Source organism: Symphodus melops (assembly GCF_947650265.1).
Source record: "Symphodus melops genome assembly, chromosome: 12".
Classification (NCBI taxonomy): Eukaryota; Metazoa; Chordata; class Actinopteri; order Labriformes; family Labridae; genus Symphodus; species Symphodus melops.
This window is the reverse complement of record NC_136702.1, coordinates 14077216-14102929: the sequence shown is the minus strand read 5'-3', so window position 1 is coordinate 14102929 and position 25714 is coordinate 14077216. Positions and strand designations below refer to the sequence as shown.

The following is a 25714-nucleotide window of genomic DNA, read 5'->3' as shown; positions in this document are numbered from 1 at the left end:
GTGTGTGTGTGTGTGTGTGTGTGTGTGTGTGTGTGTGTGTGTGTGTGTGTGTGTGTGTGTGTGTGCGCGCGCGCGCGCGCGCAGGGAGGATGCAAAGCTGCTGCTGTTTCCTAAATATCTGTCCAAGACAAAACAGAAGCTGATCATCAATAAAAAAATCCATCTATCTATCGATTACCACAAACATTGCAAAAACATGTTCTCTAATCTCATGTCTATAAAAGATCAAATTGCTGTGCTGATATCATAGTGGTTATGTAGCACACACCATGTTCAGAGGCCATAGGCTGCATAACAGCAGCCACGGGTTCAAATCCGATCCTGGCCCTTTGCTGCATGTCATCTCCCACTCTCCTCTCCCGGCAGATCCTGTCCCTCCATAGCTGTCATTTCGAAGAAAGGCAGAAAAGCCCAAAAACTACCTTTTTAAAAAAACACCCCCTTATGAGGTCATATCATAAGAAGGATGTCATTTATGAAACATGAGGGTAATCCTACCTGTCAACCAGGTCAGAAGCTTTAGATAGTAAGGCTTTGTGCAGCATGAGTGAACTGATACAACGACGACCTCTGTGTGTGACCTCAGTCAGGTTTGATGTCCTACATTTGTTCCTCTCCATGTGGCCATATGCAGATTATTTTCTGTCTTCTAATCCCCTCACGAGAAACGGGTTCGATGCACTCTTAGTGGTTTATGTCGCTGTGTGAAACTGAAACTTTGAGCTTTCTCAAACAAACCAGAATAACTATCTCATGTAGTTTGTATAAGGTTTGATGCAGCATATTTGGATTTCATTGAGGTCCAACTAAATACATTAACTTCTAAAAGTTCATCAGTGTTACCTAGTGTGTCGTAGGAGACGGAGAAAAGCTCCATCACAATTTCAATCACTATTATACTACTTGTTGTATTAGAAGGTAGAATCAAAAGGAAGATTTTGTTTCTGCTTTATAAAATGAAGATCAGCATAAGCTCCCTCATCTCTTACCTTTTTGGGTAAAACATCCACATTTGACCAATCATCCTGCTGCTGCCACTTTTTTCTCTCTGCTCAGTCAGTTTCCAACCCTCCTCTGTCTGTCACCTTCAGTCCAGCTCATTAGAGTCCATATGGAGTTCTCCAGAAGCACCTCCCTCTCATCATCCCATCCTGTATCTTTCATCGCCACCACCATCAGTGTTCAGACTCCTCCGTGGGCGTCCTCTCCTTCTCTCAGCCTCACGACCTCTTTGAACATATAATCTCAGACGCAGCACATTTCACTTCCTCTCCTAAACTTTCATTTTTCATTTTACAAAAGTAACGCACTTTGGGTACATTGATTCGACGCCACATTGTGGAATAAAAAAAACAAGCAGAGAAGCAAGAGTTTATCATGACAAAAATACAAAGATTTATTTAGAAAGGGTGAATAAAAAGCTCCAAAATAACACTGTTTAGTCCTTAAACACAGAAGTACAAAAGTATCCTGGACAAACTTTACTTCGATAGGCATCAGTGTGTTTCCCTGGATGTAAACTCTGAAGTGGATCGTGTATGTCGTCGTATTGTTCACACAGATAAGGCACTAACACGTGGTGAGCACTAGTGACACATTATAAAGTGGCAGTGTTTGTGAGTACGAGTGGATTTACAAAAATCACACTTTACTGCAGACCAGCAGCACAGTGTTCTGATTTATTCTGTACTGGTCTGTAAAATAATAATCCTTCCAAAGAAATTCCCTCTCCTCCTATAGTCCCCGAAAAAACACTGAAAATCACAGAATGCTCTTCTTTTCAACTGGTCAGTTATTCAAGAGAACAATGCAGTGAGCGAGTTAACAGTTAGTGTTAAATAGAACAGAGCAAGTAAACAAATACAAGTATGAATATACAGTATGCTGTAACATGTACCATCACCTCTGCAGGTCCCTGTAATGCTGGTGTACGAGTGTGAGAAAGTAGTATTCAAACGTGATTCAGATGAAGGTATATAATAATGCCCCGCTAATATTTCTAACTATTCTTGATGCTTATAGAAACTGGTCAAGGCGACTGCAGCACATCAGCCTTCACAGATCATCTCCTTTCAGACACACTTCCTGTGACGCTCCTCGATCGAGCGCCACTTCTCTGTCATTTCTTTGTCGCTGCGGCTGCGACAGCTCTGCTCCTAAACAGCAGCGAGCTGAATAAATAAAAGAGGGCCGGATTGTTGATTGTTTCTCTCTCAGGCTCTTAATGACCTCCTCTCTCGCTCTCCCCACCTCTGTGGATGTCCTGAGAAGTTTATGGAAATCGTTGATTAGAAATAGAACATAAACTCCTGCTTCTTATTAGCTACCATCTGTTGAAGCGGAGAGGCGGTTACAAATAAGCTGCTGTGCTGCGGCTTGTTGTGTCTGAGGTGTTTGGCATGAATTAAAAAAAAAAAAATTAAAAAAAAAAGATGGCGCTCGTGTTCTGATTACAAAGCGTGGTAGTGGCAGACGTTTTTTGTTTTTTTCTCCTTTTCAGAGAGACGCGAGCATTCGAACGTGAACATGTTACAGAAGCTTGAGCAGGTAGAAGCGTGTACGCATTAAGATGCTGAAGATAGCGCCGCCATTCAACGCAACAGAAGTCCCTTATCATAATGTGTGTGCCTGTCTGAGCCCTTAGTTCATTCTACAGCACCAAGAGGGGAGGCTGTGTGAAGATCAACACACAGAGGTTTTTAAGAAAGGAAAAACAAAACACATGAGCTGACAAATAACGGTGTGATAATAAAAGGATAAATATAAAACATGACACAGATATATATAAAAGTCATAAAGAAGATTAACAATACCACTGAGGAGTGTACACAGGATATTAAACTTTGGCAAATGATCAAACTGGGACACAGACACACCGCTGGTCGTGGTGTGGGGTGACCTGTTTAGTGTGTGAGTGGCCATAAAGGGCAATTTGGGGGGGTATGGGAAGAAAGTCACTGGTGACACTGGACAAACTGGAGGCGTACTTCAAATCCCAAAAGTCTTCACATGAAGCCAGAACTGAATGAAAGAAAAACAAAAGAAGAGGAAGTTTAGAAGCCGTGTGACAGCCACGTACCAGACTGGCTCGATGACACACTTCGTCCGTTAGCAAAATGCCCTCTCACAATGAAATACATCTCAACCTAAACCCGAAGTGGTGTTTTTCATTCATCAGCTTGTATTAAAAGAAAAGTGATTTTCTTTCTTTGTTTTGATGTGTATTCTTACTTCTTGCGGTCCTTGTCCTTCTTGCCATTGGCAGTGAGGCTCTGGGCCTGGAGGAGCTGGGCGGCGGCTCTCCTCTTGCCGAAGGAACTCTGGTCGTCGTCCAGGAGTCTCTTCTTTTCCTCCAGAGCTGCTTTCTCGTCTGCATGGAGGCGCTTCAGCTGCTCAAAACGACTCTGCAGCTGAAACCCACACAGACACACGCACGCATTACACTCATGAGACGCAAGAGTGAAACTTGAAAATCTAAATACAAATTTTAAAATCGGAACGATAAAAACAACTGCAGATCTAAGAACTCCGGAGAAGTTCTGCAGGTTAAAGAAGCAGAGTCATCACACGGACCTCTCTCTCAGCGTCCTTCAGCTCCGCCTCCTTCTCTTTCACCCTCTGCACAAACATCTGCCTCATCTCGTCCTCTCTCTTCTGCAGCTCCACCAGGAACTCCTGACGTTTGGCCTCGTAGGTCTGCTGCAGGCTGAACACACACAGTCACACGTGACATACGGCTCACCTCACTTTTATATTTGATTCCGTATCTGCACATGTGTTCTGGAGTCTTCCACTCACCTGACGGGTTTGCACTCTGGGTCAGTATCTTTGAAGCCCATTTCCTCGAGTTTGCATCGTCTGTAGAGCTCGTAATGGCGAGTGTGCGTTTGCTCTCTGAGGTCTTCCATGTTGACACAGATGAGCATCTCCCTCAATTTAATAAAGTCACAGTGGTTCTCGTTCTCAACTGACACACACAAACACACACACACACACACATTGACAGACAGGAGACAAGGAGAGTGATTAACCAACAAAATACTGCACATTTCAAGTGTTATGTTTCCTCCAGATGTTTTTAGATCAGTTCTTTCCATTTCATTAACTCCAGAATAAAAAGGTTGGTCTAAAAAGATCAGCTAGTTTCCATGACCTCAGTCTGAGCCTTTCATTTACAGTAAGGTTGGAGGTACTTTAAACAAAGTCATGTTAGGAAGAATCAAATCAAGCAGGAATCTGTGTTACCTTGGACCACTCCCCAGGGATACTGACGAGCCTTCACCATTTTATTCCCAACGCTAACTTCCTCTGTGCTGCCGACAACCGCAAAAGGCAGATGACCCTAAGAACAGTCAAAATACAACACATTTAAATATGGCAGAAGACAAACTTAGAACACAGCTTGAAACATCATTTACAACTTCAACATGGCCTGTTGTAAGAAAAACTTGACTTCTAAAAGCAGGGCTGTCACTGTCAGTATAAAACTGTCCATCTATAGTAGAGCTGTCACTGTCAGTATAAAACTTTACATCTATAGTAGGGCTGTCAGTATAAAACTTTACATCTATAGTAGGGCTGTCAGTATAAAACTTTACATCTATAGTAGGGCTGTCACTGTCAGTATAAAACTTTACATCTATAGAAGGGCTGTCAGTATAAAACTTTACATCTATAGTAGGGCTGTCACTGTCAGTATAAAACTGTCCATCTATAGTAGGGCTGTCACTGTCGGTATAAAACTTTACATCTATATTAGGGCTGTCAGTATAAAACTGTCCATCTAAAGTAGGGCTGTCAGTATAACACTTTACATCTATAGTAGGGCTGTCACTGTCAGTATAAACTGTCCATCTAAAGTAGGGCTGTCAGTATAACACTTTACATCTATAGTAGGGCTGTCAGTATAACACTTTACATCTATAGTAGGGCTGTCACTGTCAGTATAAAACTTTACATCTATAGTAGGGCTGTCAGTATAAAACTGTCCATCTAAAGTAGGGCTGTCAGTATAACACTTTACATCTATAGTAGGGCTGTCACTGTCAGTATAAAACTTTACATCTAAAGTAGGGCTGTCAGTATTAGCAGAGTCTGGAATTAATGACGCAGTCATTTTTATTCATCCCATTCTATTTTGTCCCTTTTGGTGCACCGTAGACAAACCTCTGCAGTGACTGCATGTAGTCACTTCTGCCTCTCTGAATGTCTACTGTCAATTTAAAAACTGTCCGACAGCTAAACATTTGACTTTGTTCATTTAAGCTGTCATTGTTTAAACTTCCTTTAAGTAAATGTTGGAAATGTTTTGGTTCTGATCTACCAGAAGTTATTACTTTATTTAATAATAAAAGCGGGGTTAAATTCAAGCAGCCAGTAAAGTGCTTTCAGCTTATAACAGTACAGACATTTCAAAATAAAAGCCTAACCATTTTTTTTTTCAAAAGCAAATTAATTACATTTTTAATCATGCAATTAAACATGTGATTCATCGCGACTCACTATTAACCTTCAGTGATTAATTACTGTTTGACAACTCTAGTTTAGTAAAAGAGAACAGCAGTAAAGTGTATAACTCTCCATCCATTCCCCTGGCACTGCTCCCTCACACAAGCGTGCACATTTCTGTGTGTAAAAGTTACATTATTCTAACTTTGCTGACGATATATATATATATATATATATATATATATATATATATATAAAAAAGAGGCTTCAAGTCTAAAAATAGCCGACGTCTCTTTGGGAATACGCTGCACACTGACGCTCTGTCAGGCTGTGGTCAACAAACTACTCCAATCTATACAAACTCAATCTTTCATATTAAGCTTTTGATAGAAATACATTACATGACACACATTCTTCCTTCACTAGAAATGAACATGCAGTATGTTTGTATTTTACTGTTTATTAGTCAAGTCACACTCTTCAGCCTTCAGCCTTCAGCTTATGACCCCAGGTGAGAAGAGAGGAGGGGGCCAGCATGACTCAGCAGACCGATGAACACATTGAGCCCGCCACATTAACACGATCAGTTGTTGGTGTGTGTGATTCCTTACATTCATTGTAGTGTTGACCTTGGCGACAGTCTCATCATCCAGGGGAAACTGGTAGATCTGGACCCCGTTACTGACCAGCTCACTCATGATTTTGATCTTGAACTTGTGCAGCTCTGACTTGCTGATGGTGTCAGCTTTGGCAATCACCGGTATAATGTTCACCTACGGCAAGAGGGAAAGTTTAAATTCATGTACAAAATAATCAATCCTCTTATTCCAAACCTACTGCATACAAAGGCTCTAATGTGCAGATCTGAGTAACATTTAGACTTTGAACCCAAATCCTTTTGGAGATCATTTTCAAAGGAGAAGATAAAGGACTTCAAATGAGGAGGATGACACGAAAGGGGATGACAAATGTTAACATTGATCTTCACCATTTTCTTTTCACCTCAGACTTCTGTATCATTACCCAAAACCCTGAGACCCAATCTGGCTTCACATCAGTTCCGAATTAACAAGGGTCCATGATGACTTAGGACTTGTCATCGTTGAGAGCATCATTTCTAATAATATGAAGGTCTTACCCACTTTGCAGTGGGGACTGACTTTGTGTTTCATCTGTTTGAAAACGTGTGGTCTCTGAGCAGAGCTTATACTCTCACTGACACTTAAGCCTCGCTTCCACCGGAGGAACCATCCTCCACAACTCTGGTCTTTTGGAAGAACTTTGTGCGTTTCCACCAAACGGTCTACCCCTAAAAAAAGACTCTGCTCGGGGTTATGTACTTTCTAAAGGTTCAGGGACTTTAGAGAGAACAGGGCATGCAACCCTCTGTAGTGAACAAAGTTAACAAAGAAAAGCATGAGTTTGACTCTAGAAAACTTCAAACCAGTACACTTCAAAACGTGGGAACTATTCCAGCATCTTTTGTTTGAATTACTGAATGTAAAGACTTTTGAACAAGTGTTGTAAATAAACCGGCAATTACTGATGTTATTTCTGGACTCAGAGACCGCTCCGCTGTCCAAATCTTTCCACATTCCTCTCCTGTCTGTCTGTCCACTTGGCGTACCAAAGATGGACAAGCTTCTGGGACCCCCCACCCACACACACACACACACACACACACACACACACACGCACTGATCCCAGCAGAGAAAACACAACCATGGCAGCACTTCTGTCCCTGCAGCTGTCTGAGTGACTGACTGTCTCCTGTCAGAGCTGCAGATTCTCCGGCTCTTTCTGTGTGCGTCTGTACAGTGACACAAAAGGACAAGTCGAGTGTGTGTCTGTGAGCCGATTACAGCATTCCAACACGTTTTCTGCTCCATTCACACACAAATCCAGGGTTACTGACACCCCCGAGCAGCAAATCACACAAACACACACACACAAAAAAAACAACACAAAGTCTGGACACACAGGGAGCATGGGAAAGTCTGCGACCACTTCAAGAGTGAGGGGAGGAGTTCAAGCCGGTTCAGAAAAGAGAGCCTCTCCCAAGAGTCCGACAGAAAACTGACATGATGCAGAGTCTTTCCTCTCAACAGACACTCTGGCTCCCACTTTGACCTTCTCAGTTTGTAATCGCTTGTCTTTCACGTTTTACATTACAGTTATTCATTTATTAATCGTTCCATGAAATGCCGGTCCTGAAGGAAATAAAAAAGAATTGACAGGTCTGTATTTAAGATTCCAAATCAGCAGAAGTTGAATTGATACCTGAGAAACGTTTAGGTGTGTAGCTCGTTAGATTTAGACCAGTTAGACAATTCATGAAAGTCACTGTGAAGCAAGGTGATGACTGTCGTGTTGTTTCAATTTAAAGGCGCGCTATGGAGCTTTAATCGAGAAATGTGAATGTTGAATAAGTGTAGAGATTGTGTGAACACAAAGTGTCCTCTGAGGAAACGGTGGTCGCTGTAACGTGTTTGAACATAAAATACTATGTGAGAAGTTATGGTGGGGGTCCACAACAGTGAAACTTTAACTCTCCTGGTAGCTTTTTCAGCTCCAAACAGTGTCCAGGGAACCTTGTTTTTTTCCCCTTTCATTAAAGTTTATGTATTCAGTTTAGAAAATGTAGCACAGAATTGTTTCACTTCGTCAAAACTTTCCAATTTTACCACCAAAATCTACAAAGTTCACCTTTAACGTTTTTTAAGTTTCCTCACAAAGCTAAAGAAATCCATCAGGATGCATTTTATTTTATAGATACCACAGTCTCCTAGTGTGTGTGTGTGTGTGTGTGTGTGTGTGTGCGTCTACTTGTCAGATGACACATGTTTAGCTGTATTGTTGCTGCCTTACTTTGTGTATTGTAGCAATAAAAACACCTGTGTGACAACACTTACTCATTTGAACATCTGGAGTTTAAAGAAAACAAAACAAAAAAATTAAAATATGACATTCTCACAATGTTAAACATTAGGTTTGGTTCTTATTCTAAACTCTGTGGAACTGCACTGAGCAACTAAAAATATGATCTATATGTTCTTCAAGTCCCTACAAAAGGGATTTCTTTGCTTTAAATCGAACATGTAAAAGCATCTGATGTTTGGACAACTGATACAAAAGAAATGTTCAGAATCAGAATCTGGTTTTATTGCTAAGTACATTTACACAGACAAGGAATGTGATGTGGTGTTTTGCTGCAAAACAATAAGGAAAAGGGATGAAAACAGAACTTACAAGACTTAAATAATAAAAAATATAAGAAGCAACCTTTTAAGGGGACATACTCAGTGGTCCTCCTCTTACCTTGCTGTCTAGTTTCTTCATGGTGACCAGGTCCAGGGATTTGAGTGAATGGCCTGAGGGGGAGATGAAATAAAGGCATGCGTGGACTCGAGAGTCATGGTAGTTGTGAAGAGAGCGCTTGATTTTCAGCTCCTCCTGCAGGTAACTCTCAAACTGTCGGTCAATATAATCGACCACCGGCTGGTAGCTAAGGGACGCACAGATAAAAGACGATCAGACAGATTGAGTATAAAACGTAGAGTGATCCACACGCAACTACACACACTCCTCTTACCTTTCTTGTTTGTTCATCTGATCCCCAAATCCCACAGTGTTGACCACAGTGAGGCGCAGTCTGACGTTACTCTCCTGTAAGTCGTAGGTCTGAGCTCGCAGCTTCACCTGAGGCTCAAAGTGGGAGGACTCGAAGTTCTCAAAGTTGGTATTGAACAGAGTGTCCATCAGAGTAGACTTTCCAATACCTGTTTCACCTGCAGCCAGACAGAAAGGATCAACATTAAACTTGGTATCGTGTGTGAGAGCGTGAAACTGAATCAGCTCATCCTGTAAACTGTAAAAAGCTCGCACTCCAGTGATGTTGGAGAAACCTGCAGATAAGTGCGGGGCAGACTGTTGCATTGAATCAAAGAGCATATGTGAACGCAGTCTTACCAGTGTGGTTTCCTTCTTTTTAGAAGTGTCTTACGTGCATTTGTGTTTGAGTAAGTGTGGCGATTTGTATTAAATTACCTATGCAGAGAATATTGAAGCAGAAGCCTTGGCAGGTAGATTTATTGACGAGCTGATCTGGTAAGCTGTCAAAGCCCACATGTCCAGCCAGGGACAGAGAGCGAACTCCATTATCCTGAGAAAGAATCACAGACACACACACACAGATCATTCTTCAATGTGCTGATGTAATCATTTCAAACAGCTTATGCTTGATTTTCTAAAGGAATTTAAAAAGAGATTTAGAGTATGGTACAACATTTGTAAATGTCTCCGCTTGCTGCGAGATGAATAAAGGATTATCTTATCTTATCTCCTAGTTATAGAGGCCAAGCCAATGACAGATCAACATTATTTGAAACTACAATTTGTGACTCCAAAACGACCTCCTCTGACCTGCCCACCGTGAAAACTTAGTTGAAGTGTAGTTTTGTGTTGACGTGAAAAAAAAGTGTCTGATGACAGAAAACTGTCTGTGATTGAAATCTGTTTAAAGTGGCCGGATGTCTTAAGTCTGAGTGTGTGAACCAGACTGTAAACTTCACACACATCAAACTGCAGCTGACCTAACTTTACTTGCATAAACAACTTCAGCATGACCCACATGAACGATCAAACACAGTGGGCCTTTAATCAACATCACAAACAGGTTTTGTTTCCCCTCTATTGAATGGTTAGCATCGTTTTAGCCAGCTAACGCCCTCTACTGTATGTTATGATCATATAATACACTACATTCCTCTAAAAAAAAGTTTAAATATGAGCTGAAAAGCCCCATTAAAGTTAGTGGGAATATGACAACATGAAGGACAGATTCGTTTGAGTTCTTGTTATGTATTATAAACACTTTAGGTAATGTTTTTAGTAAATATTAAAGGATCATGTTGACTGGGCTAGCTGTAGCTAACTTAAAGATAGCCCCGGACACTCCCTGCTTTCACTGTCACGAAGTCAATCATAAATAAAAATAATACCAACCGGCTGCCGCGCAACATCTGTAGAAGCCATTGTTTATTGTAAAAGTAGATTTCCCCGAGTTTGAACGATTAAAATAAAGGGACCGACTTAACACAGGCAGCTTTCTGTAAACCGCTGATCTCCGCCGTCTCACTGGTCTGCCGTCGACAACTGGGCAGACTAGACCACTCTAAAGCCGACACAAATCAGGTTGAACCTGTTTTCTTAAATGTGTTATAAAAGCAAAGGAAAATAAATAAATAAAGCATTTCCCGACATTCAATTATCTCACAATTTAAAGGTATACATACACAACGAGTGAAATAAATAAAGGCTTGACAGTGTTTATCTACTGTGGACATACACGTCCCACCCCCGTCTTTGTAAAATGGTACAGCCCGACTTAGTTTTCCTCTTTTCCCTAAGTGTCTTTCGTGTTACATTCTAGGCCCTTAGGAAAAAAATGTTTTCCAGGAAGCAGCTCAACAGCTAAAATCCATCAGCTTGATGTTGATACCTGCTTTTTAAAAATATGAAAATGTGATGAATTAATCTGTAGTAGGATATTTTTAAAGTAATTTGAAAGGCACTGCAAACAATTTATATTTTTTTTAAATAGAGAAATATAATATCACAATATATCTAAGAAAAGAGTCCACGGATTTGTTCGCCTTTCTTTCACAATAACGGCATAAAATAAACTATCAACAGGATTAAGTGAGGTATTCTAGATCAGACTGTGTTAATAACACGGATCTTCACCTCTCAGTCGACAGCTGAAATATAAAAAACAAAGGGCTAACGCTTGTTTGAGTGGATAGGCGATTTGAAGCCAGATTCTACGAGGCGTTCATAAATGCATCACAGTTTTTGCAGCGATGGTCTGTCGTCTGGTTCCTTGAATGTGCGACCCCTGCCTGTCACTGTGCTGCAGCCAAACACTCCCAATGGAGGAGAGGAGGAGGAGGAGGAGGTGGACGGTGAGAAAGATGAAGAGAATCACCCGTCGCCTCGAATCTCAAATTAATGATAGGGAAACTAACATGGAGTAAATTTTAAAAAGCAATTTATATATCCATTCTTGCGTGCTCTGTTAGGACTGTTCTGATTGACGATGGCGTCGCAGTGCACAGAGCAAGCCGTGCAGGAGTTCCTGATGGAGAGAGGAGGGAGGGTCCAACAGATTGAGCTGATCGATCATTTCCTATCAATTTGCAGGGAGAATGACCCGTCGAAGAAAGGGGTGGATCGCGAGGTAGTGAAACGTATCGTTGACAACGTGGGTTTTGTGCAAGTGGAAAACGGTGTGAAATTTGTATGTTTAAAGCACACTGAAGGCATCACGGTGTCGGTGATGCACGGGGACACAGACGGCCACGGTCACGCGGAATGCAACGGGAATATCCAGGAGACACTGGACAACAACTTTGTCAACATCAACACTGATAACGACGGCCAACCAGGTACGGCTTACCTTGATTTTATGCAATTCTGTGTATTTTTTTGAAAAAAAAAATAAATCAAATTAGGGGAAGGCGAGGTTTTATTTTAAATCTAATTTGCATGTAGATTTCTATTAAAATAATTATCATATATCTAATATTTGTCTGATTTTCTTACGTTGTGTATTCGTTTAAAGATATTTATTTGATCATAGTGTCTCCTCTTCTAAGCCACTAAATGATCTAATATGTGAAAGCCATAACATAATATAGCCTCAAGTTGTCAAAGTGCATTGAGTTACGCCTCCTATTTTGACCTATTTCTGTCCAAAATTCAATCAAAGGCCAGAATAATACAGTATAATAACACAAAGAGGATTACAAGAAGGACGTCTAGCATACAGTACCTGAGGGGATTACAGTGGAAAGGTTGCCTGGAGTCAGATAAGGTTCAGATTAAGCAATTGAAACTCACTACTCTATAAAAATCAACATACAATGGTTCCACAGGAGTACCCATCGCAATGGCTGCCTGCCTGGACAATGACAAGCAGTCCAACGGCAATGCCCACCCTGCAGCCCCTTGCCAGAATAGTCGGAGCAATACGTCCACTCCTACCTCTTGTGGAGGAGGGGAGGTGAAATTGAGGGACAGGAGGAGGCGAGAGTCAGCTCCGGTGATAGGGCTTTCAGATCTGGACCAGGCCCATCCTACAGGTTCCCACAACCAGCAGGTGAGAGGATCACGCCGGGTGTCCAAAGGGTCCCAGCGAGCCATGCTGATCAGCTGCCTATCTGAGGACAGCCCCTTTGACGGGCTCGACCATATCGGAGATATCAACACGCCGAAGGGGAGCCGCAGGAACTTCATAGAGCTGATGATGAGCAGTTCTCCTCAGGTGGGACATTTTGTTTGTCTGGAATGAAATCAAGCTTTAAAGGAGATGAGTATTATTTTTATCTTTGTATGGCAGCGTTACAATTTATTGCAATCAGTAACCATTACAGCATGTGAGAAAGTGATTTTAACAAGAACATCCTAAACCTGTGAAGATCACTGATTCAGATATCAAAGATATCTCCTGCTTGGCTTTTAAATATTTCAAATTTGACACCACCTTTGTCTTTTGCCACACCTAACTCAGCGATGTCACAGCGGGAGTGTGTGCTTTAATACCTGACTGACACAGTCATCCATTAAGGAAATTAAGCAGGTTCCCCTGCTTTGACCTCTGCGCAACCTGCAACTCACCGAAGAGTTTAGCAGCTGACAGGCTTCACACCCAAACAGGGTGAGGCCAGACATGCATTCCTCCTGAAGGATGACTTCACAGTGACTGCATTCTGTTTTATACAACTGATAGATTAAACATGGTGATGTAATCCAGCTTTCCTTTACTCTCACACAGATTAACCTTTGACCCTCTCTGATGATTGTTAATGGCAGAAGCCAAAACAGATGAAGATTTCAAACGTTTTTTTACTGTCACATTTTTTTATAAAATTATTATCAATATTAGTTTGCTATTTAGTGGTGATAAACATTGGTGGTCCGTATTTTGGTATTAGGCTTACTGATGTTAAGATAGCCTTTCTTCAAACGACAGAATACAGATTATGTGTGCTTGATGATGACAAAGTTTTCAGCTATAAATCTGTACTATTAAATGAAGTAATTAAAAATGTGTTACTGATCTCATTCTCATGATCTACACTGGTAGGTGCGGAGGTCTCTGATTAACCGCGGCACACGCCTGCGGGACTCAGTCAGGAGTGATGGAGACTCGACTTCCCTCCTCTCCTCAAACACCGATGAGGACTGTGCCTCAGTGACCCTGGACCCGCTGGAACACGAGTGGATGCTGTGCGCATCAGACGGCCTTTGGGAAAGCCTGCAGTCGCTTCTCGCTGTAGAACCCAGCCTGGTGACCAAAAAAGACTTTGTGACGGGGTTCACCTGCCTCCACTGGGCGGCTAAACAGGGCAAGGTAGATCTGCTCTCCCAGCTGCTGGACTTTGCCAAGGACAACTCCATACCTGTGAATGTAAACGTGAGATCAAGTGCTGGATACACACCGCTTCACCTGGCAGCTATGCATGGACACACACAGGTGGGTTGCTTAGACAGTGGTAGATTAGTGTGGTGTCATGTGTTAGACAGGCTCAGTGAAACGGCAGATAATTGTACACACTCCATCTGCTGCAGCTAGAATATTTACAGTCCCAGCTGAGAACACAGAGTTAAAGAGTTAGACAACTATGATATGTCCACAAAAGTTATCTATTATTTCATGAGTTAGCACTGATAGCTGCCATCATTTGTAATACTTGGAAATCCCTTTTTTTCTGTAAGAAAATATTTTCTCTCATTCTTCATTTAATGTAAAACAGTCATTAAAAAAAAGTAAGTGTCTTTTGGACTGAGAAAAAAAACAGATACTTGGATGGGTAACACAAGACAGAAACACATGATTGTTTTACTTGAATTAAAAAGCTACCCTAAAGACATTAATGAATTGTATCTAATTTGAAAATGAATGCTGAAGGTAAAGGACATGTGCCAATTTAGTTTACATCTAAAAATGAAGTTTAAAGAGGGACAGAATTGTATGCATTAATGGCTATAATTTGTACCAAATAAGGACAAAAAGAAAAATGTCAAAAATAAACAACAAAAAAAAGAGTGTTTTTTTCATGGTGCCTTAAGGTGCCGTTTACAAGTCTTAGCTAGAAAGGAGCGCTATGTTCTGTATAAATGACATGGCATCTTTTCAGTGTCTGATTGTTCATCTCTGTATGTATCACTGTGCTTTGATTGACAGGTGGTTCGTGTGCTGCTGTCAGACTGGGAGGCGGACCCAGAAGCTCGAGACTACAGCGGGAGGCGAGCCATCCAGTACCTCTCTCCCCCGCTCGCCGCAGATCTTCAGGAGGAGGGAGTGGTCACCTCACCAGGACCTGAGTCAGACACCGAAAACACCATGAGTGGCAGCGGTGGAGGGCGCGGCTGGCGATTTCCCAGAGTCCTTCAGGGCAATCTGAACCCGCTTCGACTCCTGAACTCGTCCGCTGAGGCATCAGAGGAAACAGGAGCGACAGAGAAGACCAAAGGAGGCTGGCAGAGGAAGTCGTCTCTGGGTCGGCTGAACGCCCGGCTTCATCGCGGACGCCACAGAGCCCAGATCATCCACAGCGCCTCTTTCAGGGACACGGGGGAGGTGGGGAGAGGAGAGGAGCTCCCTAGCAGTCCTCTGCGAACACGACCACTATCCAACCTGTTTGGATGACACAACTCAGAATCTGCAATATTAACATAAACCAGCGTTGATGTTCAAAATACAGTTTTCTTACATTCACAACCTGACAGGTCAGGGTTGGGTTTTTTTTTTTTTTTTTAATAAAATTTAAGATCTCTATAAGGTCATGAATCACATCTTTAACTTATAGACTCCTACTGAGTTTAAAATTATATTAATAGAGCATTTTACTTTAAAAAAACCTCAAATGTGTTTGTTTAAATTCTAACTTATTTTATGTTCCAGTTGCCGTTTTAAGGTTAATTTTAATCACATGTAGCGTTTTATTTGCACATTAATGGCCTTAGTTTGAAGTGAATTACTGCCCTATGATTTGTATGTCAGTTGTATGTTTTCTTTTGTTTAAGGTTGTGTTTTGGAACAGGCAGCTTCAACTCTTCCTGAGGTTATTCTTTTAAACAGTACAAGAGAACAATGTTTACACACGGTAAATTGTTTACAGAGTAAATTAATATAATCCTAGAACTAATTCTGTAAATCTCAACCTCCTTTGATTGAGTGGTGCTGATTTTTTTTAATTTTTTTTTTTAAACATGTCTGTACTGTGAATGGATCTTTCTTCTAATTTCTATGTAGCTGGTTTCATTACTCAAGCTGCGTATACACCGAATTGTTGTAGGTCCAAACCACCATGTATTTCTGTTGTCTTGGCACTCGTCACTTTGAAGAAAGTTTTAGAAGATGAGAGGAAATTGCTCCAACTTAAACCATGCTGGCTGTTAATGGTCCTATACCCTGTGTAAATGTTTAAATATTGTACACATGATGTTCAAAATCGAGAAACTTGTTTAACCCATTTGTATTTAACATTTTATTGTCAGAATGAGAGGGCACCAAAATCATTTTTACTCTCATAAATAAATAACTTTATGTAAACTTAAAGTTCAAAACGTTTTTCTACTGATCGTGCTGTACCTCAAATCCTCTGAGTCATTGTAACAGGAGTTAAAGAGGTCTGGGCCTATATCCGCAGATTGCAGCACTTTTGTGCAAATCTTCCATTTTTAAATTCTGTTCACAATTTTAATCTGCAAGAATGAAACAAAGTAATCTCATAGATTAACAATTTCATGGACAACTGGCTTGCGTCACACTCAAATAGGTATTTAGGTCAATTTAAGGCTCGTTCCACCGACTGACAATTTAGCACTGATTACTTTTTCCAGTAAATATGCAATCCACTTCCACTCTGGGCCAGATTTTATACAACAAGTTGCCTTTGTTGCCTCTTGCATTGTTCTGACCTAGCATGTACACAATCAGTAGTTCATTAATCGTGTATGTAACATATTGGGATAGACCAAAACATGCTCTATGTTTACCTGAGAGGCACACTGACTTTGACTGTTTTCCCAAATATGTGAACCTTTCTTGTGTCTGATTATTGGCTCGATTAGAAATAGTTTATTTCATGAATGTTCTCTTATAATCAGGTTTTGTACTCAAATCATATGGGCGTCATGGATTAATATGGTTGACTCTATTGATCTACATATGTTTTGTGCACTTTTGATGTCAAAAGTCAGTTTTTCAGATGCATGACCAGAGGATTGAAAATGCTGTGCATGGATGTTTTTTTATGTCTTTAAGTCATCGTGTCTTATTTGTGAAATACTGTAAAGTTATCATTAGGTGTGAATACACTGTTACTGAGCCACTGTCATCTTCCTCTATGTTAAATAAAGCAATAGTGATTTGCAAAATACTGAAGCAGAATGTTTTTCAGTCTGTTAATGTCCAATCAAATACAGAAAATGTAGACACACAAACTCACTAAGAAGGAGGAAACACATGATGGTCAGCATTGCCTGTCCTGCTGACTGCTGACACTCAGTGATTGTCCCGGTCTGTTGATGCTGAATAATTGATGATCTGACCCCCCCAACCCCTCCCACCCTTGTGCCAGCTTCGGTCCAGCTTTTACAGTTTGCCCACAGCTTCCTGTCCGCAAGCTGTCTCTGTATCACTGCACCCAATATATTCATAGACAGTCCTCATTCTGCACCTGTTCTGTGTATGTTTTAGTTTGTGTGTGTGTGTGTGTGTGTGTGTGTGTGTGTGTGTGTGTGTGTGTGTGTGTGTTTGTGCGCGCGTGTATATTTCTATTCAAACTTTGACCTTGTATTGATCCAATTTGCGTAAGGTAAATGGGACATTTCATGTGAAATTACAGCTGATCAAAATTGCTGATATTCTTTTTTTTTTTTAACATTAAATGATATTTATGTTAAGATTCTGTTCAGCACTGACTCTCTTTTTCCATGTCATTTCACTGGAGACGGGAGGCAAAGTAGGTAAAAACTGATCGGATTAGTAAAATGTTATTTATAACCAGCAGATGTATAAAAAGGATTTGTGAAATTCATTCAATACCCTGAATGGATGTTGCTGAGCAGATAGCCACAGCTCTGAGAATTGTCTCGACTGATGTTCTTCCAGTTCACTGTTCAGGTCTGTTGTTCTCTTCCTGTTCACCAGAACAAATCAACCACATAAAAGGAGGATTACACGTATACGCTCATTACAATCACAAATGTGTCACTTGTGTTTATATGTAAATCCTCTTGAATCAGAGTGTGCTCTTTGGTGTTTTGCTGATCTCTGGTTTTGCCTCCCAAGTCAAACAAAATTCAGAGCGGTCAGTGAAGCGATGAATTAGTACCCTGTGCTCGTAGATCCCAGAGTCTAGTTGCCCGAGGCAGCCTGTTTGTTAAATTGCTGCTGATCGCGAGGCAGTAGAGAGGCTGTCTGACTGCAGCTACTGACCTACATACAAAGTGAAGGGACTAATGCCTATTATGTAAATTCCTCAGCAATCTTTTCAGAGAAACTGTGCCAACTTTTTCGCCTGGGGCTCTCGCTGTTGGACTAATCCATGTCCAATGCATCCCCATCTCTCCCTCTCTCTCCACTAACAATTATCATAGCAATGATGGCATTCATGTAAAGCCTGAATTTGACCCAACAGTGCCAAAAAACTACTAAGCCAGTAGCTAAAGTTCACTGTCTCAGATAGTCACCAATCTGGTAACAAAAGTTTGGAGTCATTATCCTTTTAGATGCTGAACAGTTTCCTCAAGGAGCACCAACCAATTCTTCCATGTTGAACATAGTGCTGAGCAGATTTATTAGGGTTATTTCAATATTTTCATAATAAAAGGAAGAATACTAAAAAGAACAATGATAATAACTATAACAATAAGCGGTCGATGTAGCAGACAGTCATGATCATTTCTATGTGACGGGATGTTTTTTGCAGTCTTGCCTCTCCACATGTCCACATGGTGTCGCTGTTTGTAAACGATGTCTCTGTGCTGCTGCAGCTCCTTGTCTCATCCTCGGGTCAAAGTTGAACACAAGCGGAAGTGGCATATAGTGGATGTATTTTTTCTCTCTCTCTCTCTCTCTCCTGTGTTTGGCTCCCAATAATCAATACAACACATCAGTAATATTGTTTATTTTTGCGAAGAGGCTAACTAATGTTAGGTAGGTGGTCGTACATCTGACTGTCATTTGATCGCTGTTAAAGTTTCACTGCGATAAAAAAAAGTAACAGGAGCCTTGAAGCTAACGATTAGCCTGCAACCATCTAGAAAAAGGTTGAAACGTCTTTGCACGTCTCATGTTTAATCTGACATCGAATCGGTTCTCTCTCTTTTTTCTTCTTCTTTCATTAATCAGCTTTAAATTCGGATGGTGCTGTGGGATAAAAGGAAAACGACCTATTTGAAGAGAGTAGAGAGGGTTATTTGAAGAGGGGGGGGGGGGGGGGGGGTTTCTCCTCTACAGGATCTTTACTGTGTGCCATTTCTACAGCTTCTTCAAATGTCTGCAACCATGACCACGATTGTCCATGACACTGCAGAGGCGGTGTGCCTCTCCTCCGACTACAACCTGTACCTCAAACCTATCGCCAAGATGACCGTCAGCGTGGCTTTGCCGCAGCTCAAGCTGCCCGGCAAAAGCATCTCTAACTGGGAGGTGATGGAGAGAGTGAAGGCCATGGTCGCTCCGGACCAGTTTTCAGTCCTGCGGATTTCTAAGAGCACCATGGACTTCATCCGCTTTGAGGGGGAGGTGGAGAACAAGACTGTGGTCAAGAGCCTGCTGAGCCGTCTTGATGGGAAGACCATCAAACTTAGTGGCTTTACTGACGTTCTGAAGGTAAGGGTGCCGCGAGGGAACAAAAATCGTTTGGGGAGTGAATCTGTTTGAATGCAGGGAATGTTTTTGTTAAGGCGTGTGGAGCAGTTAATCTTTTATATGGAGATTTTTTTTGAACAGTTTTCAGTATAATAATCCTTCATCTGAACCAGAGTATGTCTGAAACAGTTTAAAGAAATACACGCTGTGCGTTGCAGAGCTGCAGGGTTAGATTGCATGTAACTGTCCTTTAAACAAACCACTAACGTTTTATCTGACAACCCTCCTCATCATCGCGTGTGCTCCTTCAGGTTCGTGCAGTAGAGAATAAGGTGGACTTTCCTACACGACATGACTGGGACTCCTTCTTCCGTGACGCCAAGGACATGAATGAGACTCTGCCAGGAGAGAGGCCTGACACCATCCACCTGGAGGGACTTCCATGTCGCTGGTTCAGTGAGAAGGACAGCCAGTTCCCAGACCGGCCATCTGAAGAGGTCCTCGCTGCGGTTTTCCAGACATTTGGCAAGGTAGTACATGATTCTGTTTTTGAACATTTAATTGGAAATATACTATATAGTTAATACAATGTCATTTTTAGAAGATTTTTTTGAACATGGACTCCTTTCAGGTGAGAAAGGACCCCCTCATGAGGCTACATTTATACATTTATACAAGTAATTAATTTTTAAAACTTAGAGAAAATGTTGACTCCAAGGTTTTTTCTGTTTTTTTTTAATTTTTATTTATTTTTTTGTAATTTATCATGGCACAATCATATCAGAGTTGATCTATTGGCACAAAACTAAAGTGGGCGGGAGTATCGGACAAAACAGATGATTTTATTGATGCTACAGGTCCCAGTTTCTAGATTTGCATTTTCAGTGATACATCAACCTTTTGCAATGGTTTGTAAATTATTCCGCCTGGCTAAATCCATTGAGATACTTAAAAAAAAAAAAAATCAATCATGTAAATCAAATTGTAAATTTAAGCATTGAACTAAGCATAAATCCCATCCCTTTTTATTCTGACAATGTGCCTCTTTTTTTTTTTCTTCTTACAGGTGCGAAATGTGGACATCCCCATGCTGGACCCGTACAGGGAGGAGATGCTGGACAAGAACTTCAGCACCTTCAGTTTTGGGGGTCATCTGAACTTTGAGGCTTACGTCCAGTACCAGGAGTACTGTGGATTCACCAAGGCCATGGACACCCTGCGCAGCATGAAGCTGATGCTGAAAGGAGACGACGGAAAGGCAGTGGCCTGTAACATCAAGGTACTGCTGGCTTTGTTAAGTAATGTGTTTTCTTTTGAATCAGTCCGTATGATCCGTGTCATGTAACGGCCATATTTACAGCCATGTTAATATGGGGAGGGATAGGAATTCAAAACATTTCAACACAGCTTCTAATTTTTTTTGCGAAGTATTAAGGTCAATTTAAGACGGTGCTTTGACCAATCAGACACCTTCAATTTAATTAGCATTGATCTCGTAATATTCCTCCTTCAAACGTCCTTAATTATGTTTATTTTCAAGACTAATAACTACAGCCTTTGCAGTTCTTTTGACTCTTTGCTGTCTTTGGTTTGGTTGTCCACTGAGGACGTAGCACACATCTGCGCCGGTTTGATTAGCCACCGGTGAACTGATGGAGTGATACTGCAGGCGGGAAATTTCAGCGAAGCAGATTGTGTTGTGGGAGAGTCGCAGAGCAATTTTAAGACCTTTTAGTGGAACGAGAATTAAAGCTGTGTCATCATTATTTCCAAAGTAATGAGGGATAGAGGGAGTGCCTGGTCTCTTAATCCTGAGAATAAAGCCTCCCTGTGAAATCTAAACACGGGTTACAGAAGCAAAGAAGTTTCTTCATTAAGTGGGAGATATTGTCAGTGAGTTTCAGCTTGGATATTTCATGAATAGATGTACATACATGTTAAAACCTATGCATCTGTTTTGTGGTTTTGACGAGTTTAATGTGGCTTACATGTGAAAAAAAAAAAGAAAAGATTTATAAGTAAGTGTAGTCATTAAAAGTGGAGGACAGTATGAGGTCGTTTTCACTCGAGGCACGATTGTTTCGTACCATGCCCGAGCACGATGACACAGTCTGATACAGCAGGAGGCAGTGTGCACAAAGTCAAACCGACAAGTCCACCAAAAAGGACGAAGAAGAAGAATCCAATCCAATCCAACTTTATTTAATTAAGCACTTTAAAACAACCACAGCTGACCAAAGTGCTGTACAATAAATTAACAAAAAGTTAAATTTAAAAAAAAGAAGAAAAAAAAAGGCGAAGAAGAAGCAGCAACCATGGCAACCACCTCTTTTTACTTCCCCATCTACCAGGCAGCCCAGGAGGATTAACAGTATAGTGGTCCACTTCCTTGTTCGAGCACGATTGCGTTCACATCTTCCACGGACTGTACTCGTGAATCGAGCCCGAGACCATCTCTTTAAGCGGACTCGGGCACGGTACCTGAGTACAGTATGAGCACAGTACGTGCTGGTCCCTCGTGTGAAACCACCCTTATTCTCTCCCTCTCTTCCACAACAGCCTCAATATTTAAGCATCCATTTGTACGTCACAACTAAGAACTGGATTTGATTAATGATGTTTGGGTTTTTTTTATCTTTCACTTTGACAAAAATGTTGACATGCGAAAATAATAAGGCAAGAAAAAGTACAACACGTCCACTTAACCGGAAGAAACCATAAACACACTGTCAAATTTAGAATCGTACAAGTTGGGAAGTTTTTACCGAGAACTTTGTTTCCCATGAGAGTTCAGTTTTGTGAAGCTTGTTTTCATGTTTGTTTTGTTTGTTTGTTTTTCTTCAGGTGACGTTTGACACCAGCAAGCACCTGAGTGAGTTGGCTCTGAAGAAGAGGAGCATGGAGAGGCTGAAGTTACAGGAGCTGGAGAGGCAGAGGGAGGAGCAGAAACGACGGGAGAAGGAAGAGGAGGAGCAGCGTAAGGAGGAGGAGAGGTACGGTGGCAGCATCAACCGAGAGCAGATCCTTTTACTGAATCCTTTGAAAGCTAAATTAAAAAACAAAAGATACTTAACGTGGGACTAAATGTAATGTAATATTTACACTAAGAGGATAAAAAAAAAAACTTAAGGGTTTAGAAAATCACAATAAGTGTTAAGAAAAAAAATGTACCTTTGCTTCAGGAAACAGAAGGAGCAGGAAGAGGAGGAGAGGGAGCGGAAGAAGGAAGAGAAGATCCGAAAGCGGGAGCAGAAGCTGCGCGAGCGAGAGGACCGGAAGAACCTGAAGAGAGTGAGGAGGCAGCAGGAGGAGGAGCAGAAGAAGCTGCAGATGAAGATCGCCATGGAGGAGAGGAGGCTGCTGTTGGCGCAGCGCAACCTGGAATCCATCCGGCTCATTGCTGAGTTGCTGGCCAGGGCCAAGGTATTTACTGTGCAAGACTTTTTTTATGGACTTTTTCTTTTTTATGTTTGAACCTTTCCTGGGTTTCTGAATGTTTAATTTCTCCTTACCGGACTTTGTTTCCTCCTCCTCCTCCCCCCAGACTCTGAAGCAGCAGCAGGAGGAGAAGGAGAGGGCTGAAAGAGAAGAGCTGGAGCGGCAGGAGCAGGCGCGGAAGAAGGAGGAACTCGCCCGTCTACAGCAGCTGGAGGCCTGCCGACGCAAGCAGGAGGAGGAGCTTCGGAGGGTGGAGGTGGAGAAGGAGCGTGCGCTGGAGCTCCAGCGCAGGGAGAAGGAGCTAAGGGACCGACTGCTTTGCAACCTGTTGAAGAAGAGCGGTAACAAAACCGCGAGAGCTCCTCCAGGCTCACAGGAGCGGGACGGCCCCGAAACAAGGGAGGAGTCCTCCGAACCTGCAGGAAATGAGGTGATGTTGGGGGTCCTGGGACTGGTTAATGGGTTGAAGTCGGTCGAGAGCAAAGATAAGCCGGCGTCAAAATCCAGTGGCAACTCCCACGGTTTGGGGAGAAACAGGGCAACAGAGCGGAGGAGAGGAGGGGAGGACAGGAAGAAAGTCCGGGAGGGAAGGAGAGAAGAGGTGGCGAGGAGCAGGGAGCGAGCGAGGGAGCGAGACCACTGCCACAAAGAGAGGAGCTCCCACAGCAGGGGAAGGAGGAGGCGCTCTCACAGCTACAGCAGGAGAAGAAGAAGCTCCAGCCGCCGTAGGAGGAGCTCAAGCCACCGCCGGAGGAGCTCCAGTTACCAGAGTGGCAGGAGACGCAGCCGAGGCCATTACTGCAGGAGCGCCAGCTCCAGCCGGGAGAGGAGCAGGAGCAGCAGCAGCGGTGGGAGGAGCTACAGCAGGGGGAGGAGCCGGCGGCACAGTGGTCGCAGGCACAGCAGAGGCAGCTCCAGGAGCAGCAACAGGAGCAGAGAGAGGAGGAGTCACAGTCATTACAGCAGGAGTTACAGGAGGCACAGCAACAGCAGAGACAGGAGCCACTCGAGACGACGCTGATGTCATCGACATCATCCGCTTAGTTTGGCTTCAAATTCGCGTTCAATGAGTTCGAGAATGAATAACATCGATATTTTTTTAGATTCACGTGATGTGGAATCGCACCAAATGGCCTTTTGCAGAACAGGACAGCGTGTTCAAACCTCATTAATCGACTGTGTAAACAAATTGAGGTATAAAGAGTCGAATCTGTTTCACAAAGTCAACTAAAAAAACTAAAAATAAAAACAAAACATTGAAGTGCTCCCTGTGTTTCCAAAGCGTGAACGTTTCTGCTGTTGACTCCAGAGAGTTGCTGTAACGTTTTTAGTTTTGTATTTTTGAATGGTATTGGATTGGCGCCAGAACAACAATTTTATTTTTAACATCTGTAAAACAATTTGAAGTTTAAAGATCCCATTTTTATTTCGGTCCTCAGGAAACGATTCCATTCAGTATTCGAAAGATGAAAATGCTCTGAAACTGTTCTCTGAATGTGAGAATACCTTGGAGTCACCATATAAAGGAAGTCAAATAAGGAGCGAAAGGTTTGATTTAGTGCTTAGTGATTGTTTTAGAAGATGAGCAAACGAGTTGACCGTACGATGAACTTGAGAGGCGATTGTTTTGTGAAATGATGCGTTTCACAGGGAACAGTTTGTCTTTGTTGTGTTGCTGTGTCTCCAGCCTGTTCAGCCTCAGAGATGAAGAATTGGTCTGCGTCTCCTGCTGACACGTTGTCAGGATGGACTTTCAAACACACCGCGGCCCTTCAGGCTGCCATCGTCGTGGAAGACTTTTAAGAGGATTGCTCGTACTTCAAAGAATGGCTGCTGTTCCATTTTTAAATGTGAATTTTCAACAACAGACTAGAAGAAACATTTCTTGGTGTTTTGCCGACCAGCGGACGGCAGATTTCATTTTAAGTTTTTGTTCAACTGTTGTCCATTTTGATGTGACATCACTGAAATCTACATCATCCCTGAACCAAGCGGCCCATTCTTTTTTTAAGATCTTGCAGTTCCAGGTTTCAAAGACTGAGTCTATTTTTTTTTTAAGTAAATATTTGTTTTTAAAGACAAAATTATTTCAACAGGTTTCACCTGTATGAATACTTGACGGTAAAAGTCTAAGTAATGACAGCTTGCAGACCTATTCGATTGCAAGTGGTTCTTTGTGCACCTTGTGAAAAGTCTGTAAAGTGAAAAAGTTTTGTTGACTTGGAGACATGAATGACAATGTCATGTTGAATCCCATGTGTTCCATGTACTGTATGATCATGATCTACAGGAGCATGTTTTGCATTCAGGGTCAAAATAAAAAAAATCCAGACTAAAACATTTCAGAAGCGTCTTTCCCTTTTGTTTAAATCAGTTTTAAAGTTATTTAAGCGAGGATTTATTGAAAACTAAATGTTCAAAATATGCCAGAAAGGAATATGCAGTCCGTGATGATGAATGTATGTGGTGTTGTAAAGGTAAAACAAAGACATCAAACCAATCTTGGTATGGTTATGCGATTGTAGCGTTTGTGTGCGTGCGTGTGTGTGCGTGTGCGCGCGCGCGCATGGGTGGGGAGGGGGGTGTAAGTGAGTTTACATGAAAATAATAATGGTTTCCCTATTGATCTTTGTATGTCATGATACCTATTTGAATTAATGAAGAGACAAAAAAAAAACAACCAAAGTGTTGACAATAGAGAGACTGAGAAGCCGGTTTAAAGAGCCAAGTCCACCTTGCCCAGGTGCCAAATGAAGTTGCTCCGCCCCTTTTTACCAGAATCAAGCCTTAATAGGAAGATATGGTGCATTGGGAAGTCGTCTTCCGTACGTCAGTGAGTTCACATTCTTTCAGATCGGAAAGTCAGAGTTTTATAACAGTAAATAATTGCGTTGATCCGACGAAAAAGATTGTTGGAATTTCCCTATTAAGAGTTAAATTTCA

The 25714-nt window shown here is 41.9% G+C and overlaps 4 protein-coding genes and 1 long non-coding RNA gene across 7 annotated transcripts in view; 3 read left to right on the top strand and 2 right to left on the bottom strand.

The window, feature by feature from the left end:
* Positions 1-25714, top strand: part of LOC306832794 (E3 ubiquitin-protein ligase SH3RF3-like) — a 294881-nt gene that overhangs the window by 113967 nt on the left and 155200 nt on the right. The window lies entirely within an intron of this gene.
* Positions 1-25714, bottom strand: part of LOC306832807 — a 159943-nt gene that overhangs the window by 80415 nt on the left and 53814 nt on the right. The gene's annotated exons all lie outside the window — the stretch shown is intronic.
* On the bottom strand, positions 11-10641 carry septin10 (septin 10). Of its 3 annotated transcripts, XR_013780263.1 has the most exons (12): positions 10453-10641; positions 9496-9610; positions 9041-9236; positions 8767-8953; positions 6060-6221; positions 4246-4342; positions 3799-3967; positions 3574-3706; positions 3232-3410; positions 990-1229; positions 269-422; positions 11-118 (listed from the first exon to the last, which is right to left on the bottom strand). XR_013780263.1 is itself a non-coding variant. In XM_079357782.1 (10 exons), the coding sequence occupies exons 1-10, from the start codon at positions 10480-10482 to the stop codon at positions 1142-1144; spliced, it is 1356 nt and encodes a 451-aa protein (XP_079213908.1). In that variant the 5' UTR covers positions 10483-10641; the 3' UTR covers positions 895-1141. The 3 variants fall into 3 exon arrangements, 2 of the variants coding, with proteins under 2 accessions (XP_079213908.1, XP_079213909.1); XM_079357782.1 differs by lacking the exons at positions 11-118; positions 269-422 and having other exon boundaries at positions 895-1229; XM_079357783.1 differs by lacking the exons at positions 11-118; positions 269-422; positions 990-1229 and adding an exon at positions 1372-3021 and having other exon boundaries at positions 10453-10640.
* Positions 11317-16898, top strand: LOC306832798 (ankyrin repeat domain-containing protein SOWAHC-like). The gene is made up of 4 exons (XM_079357776.1): positions 11317-11894; positions 12384-12772; positions 13595-13984; positions 14696-16898. The coding sequence occupies exons 1-4, from the start codon at positions 11546-11548 to the stop codon at positions 15158-15160; spliced, it is 1593 nt and encodes a 530-aa protein (XP_079213902.1). The 5' UTR covers positions 11317-11545; the 3' UTR covers positions 15161-16898.
* akap17a (A kinase (PRKA) anchor protein 17A) lies at positions 17426-25111 on the top strand. The gene is made up of 7 exons (XM_079357772.1): positions 17426-18676; positions 19007-19354; positions 19645-19863; positions 20400-20612; positions 22178-22326; positions 22516-22756; positions 22878-25111. Exons 2-7 carry the CDS (start codon positions 19016-19018, stop codon positions 23790-23792), a joined length of 2076 nt encoding a protein of 691 aa, XP_079213898.1. The 5' UTR covers positions 17426-18676; positions 19007-19015; the 3' UTR covers positions 23793-25111.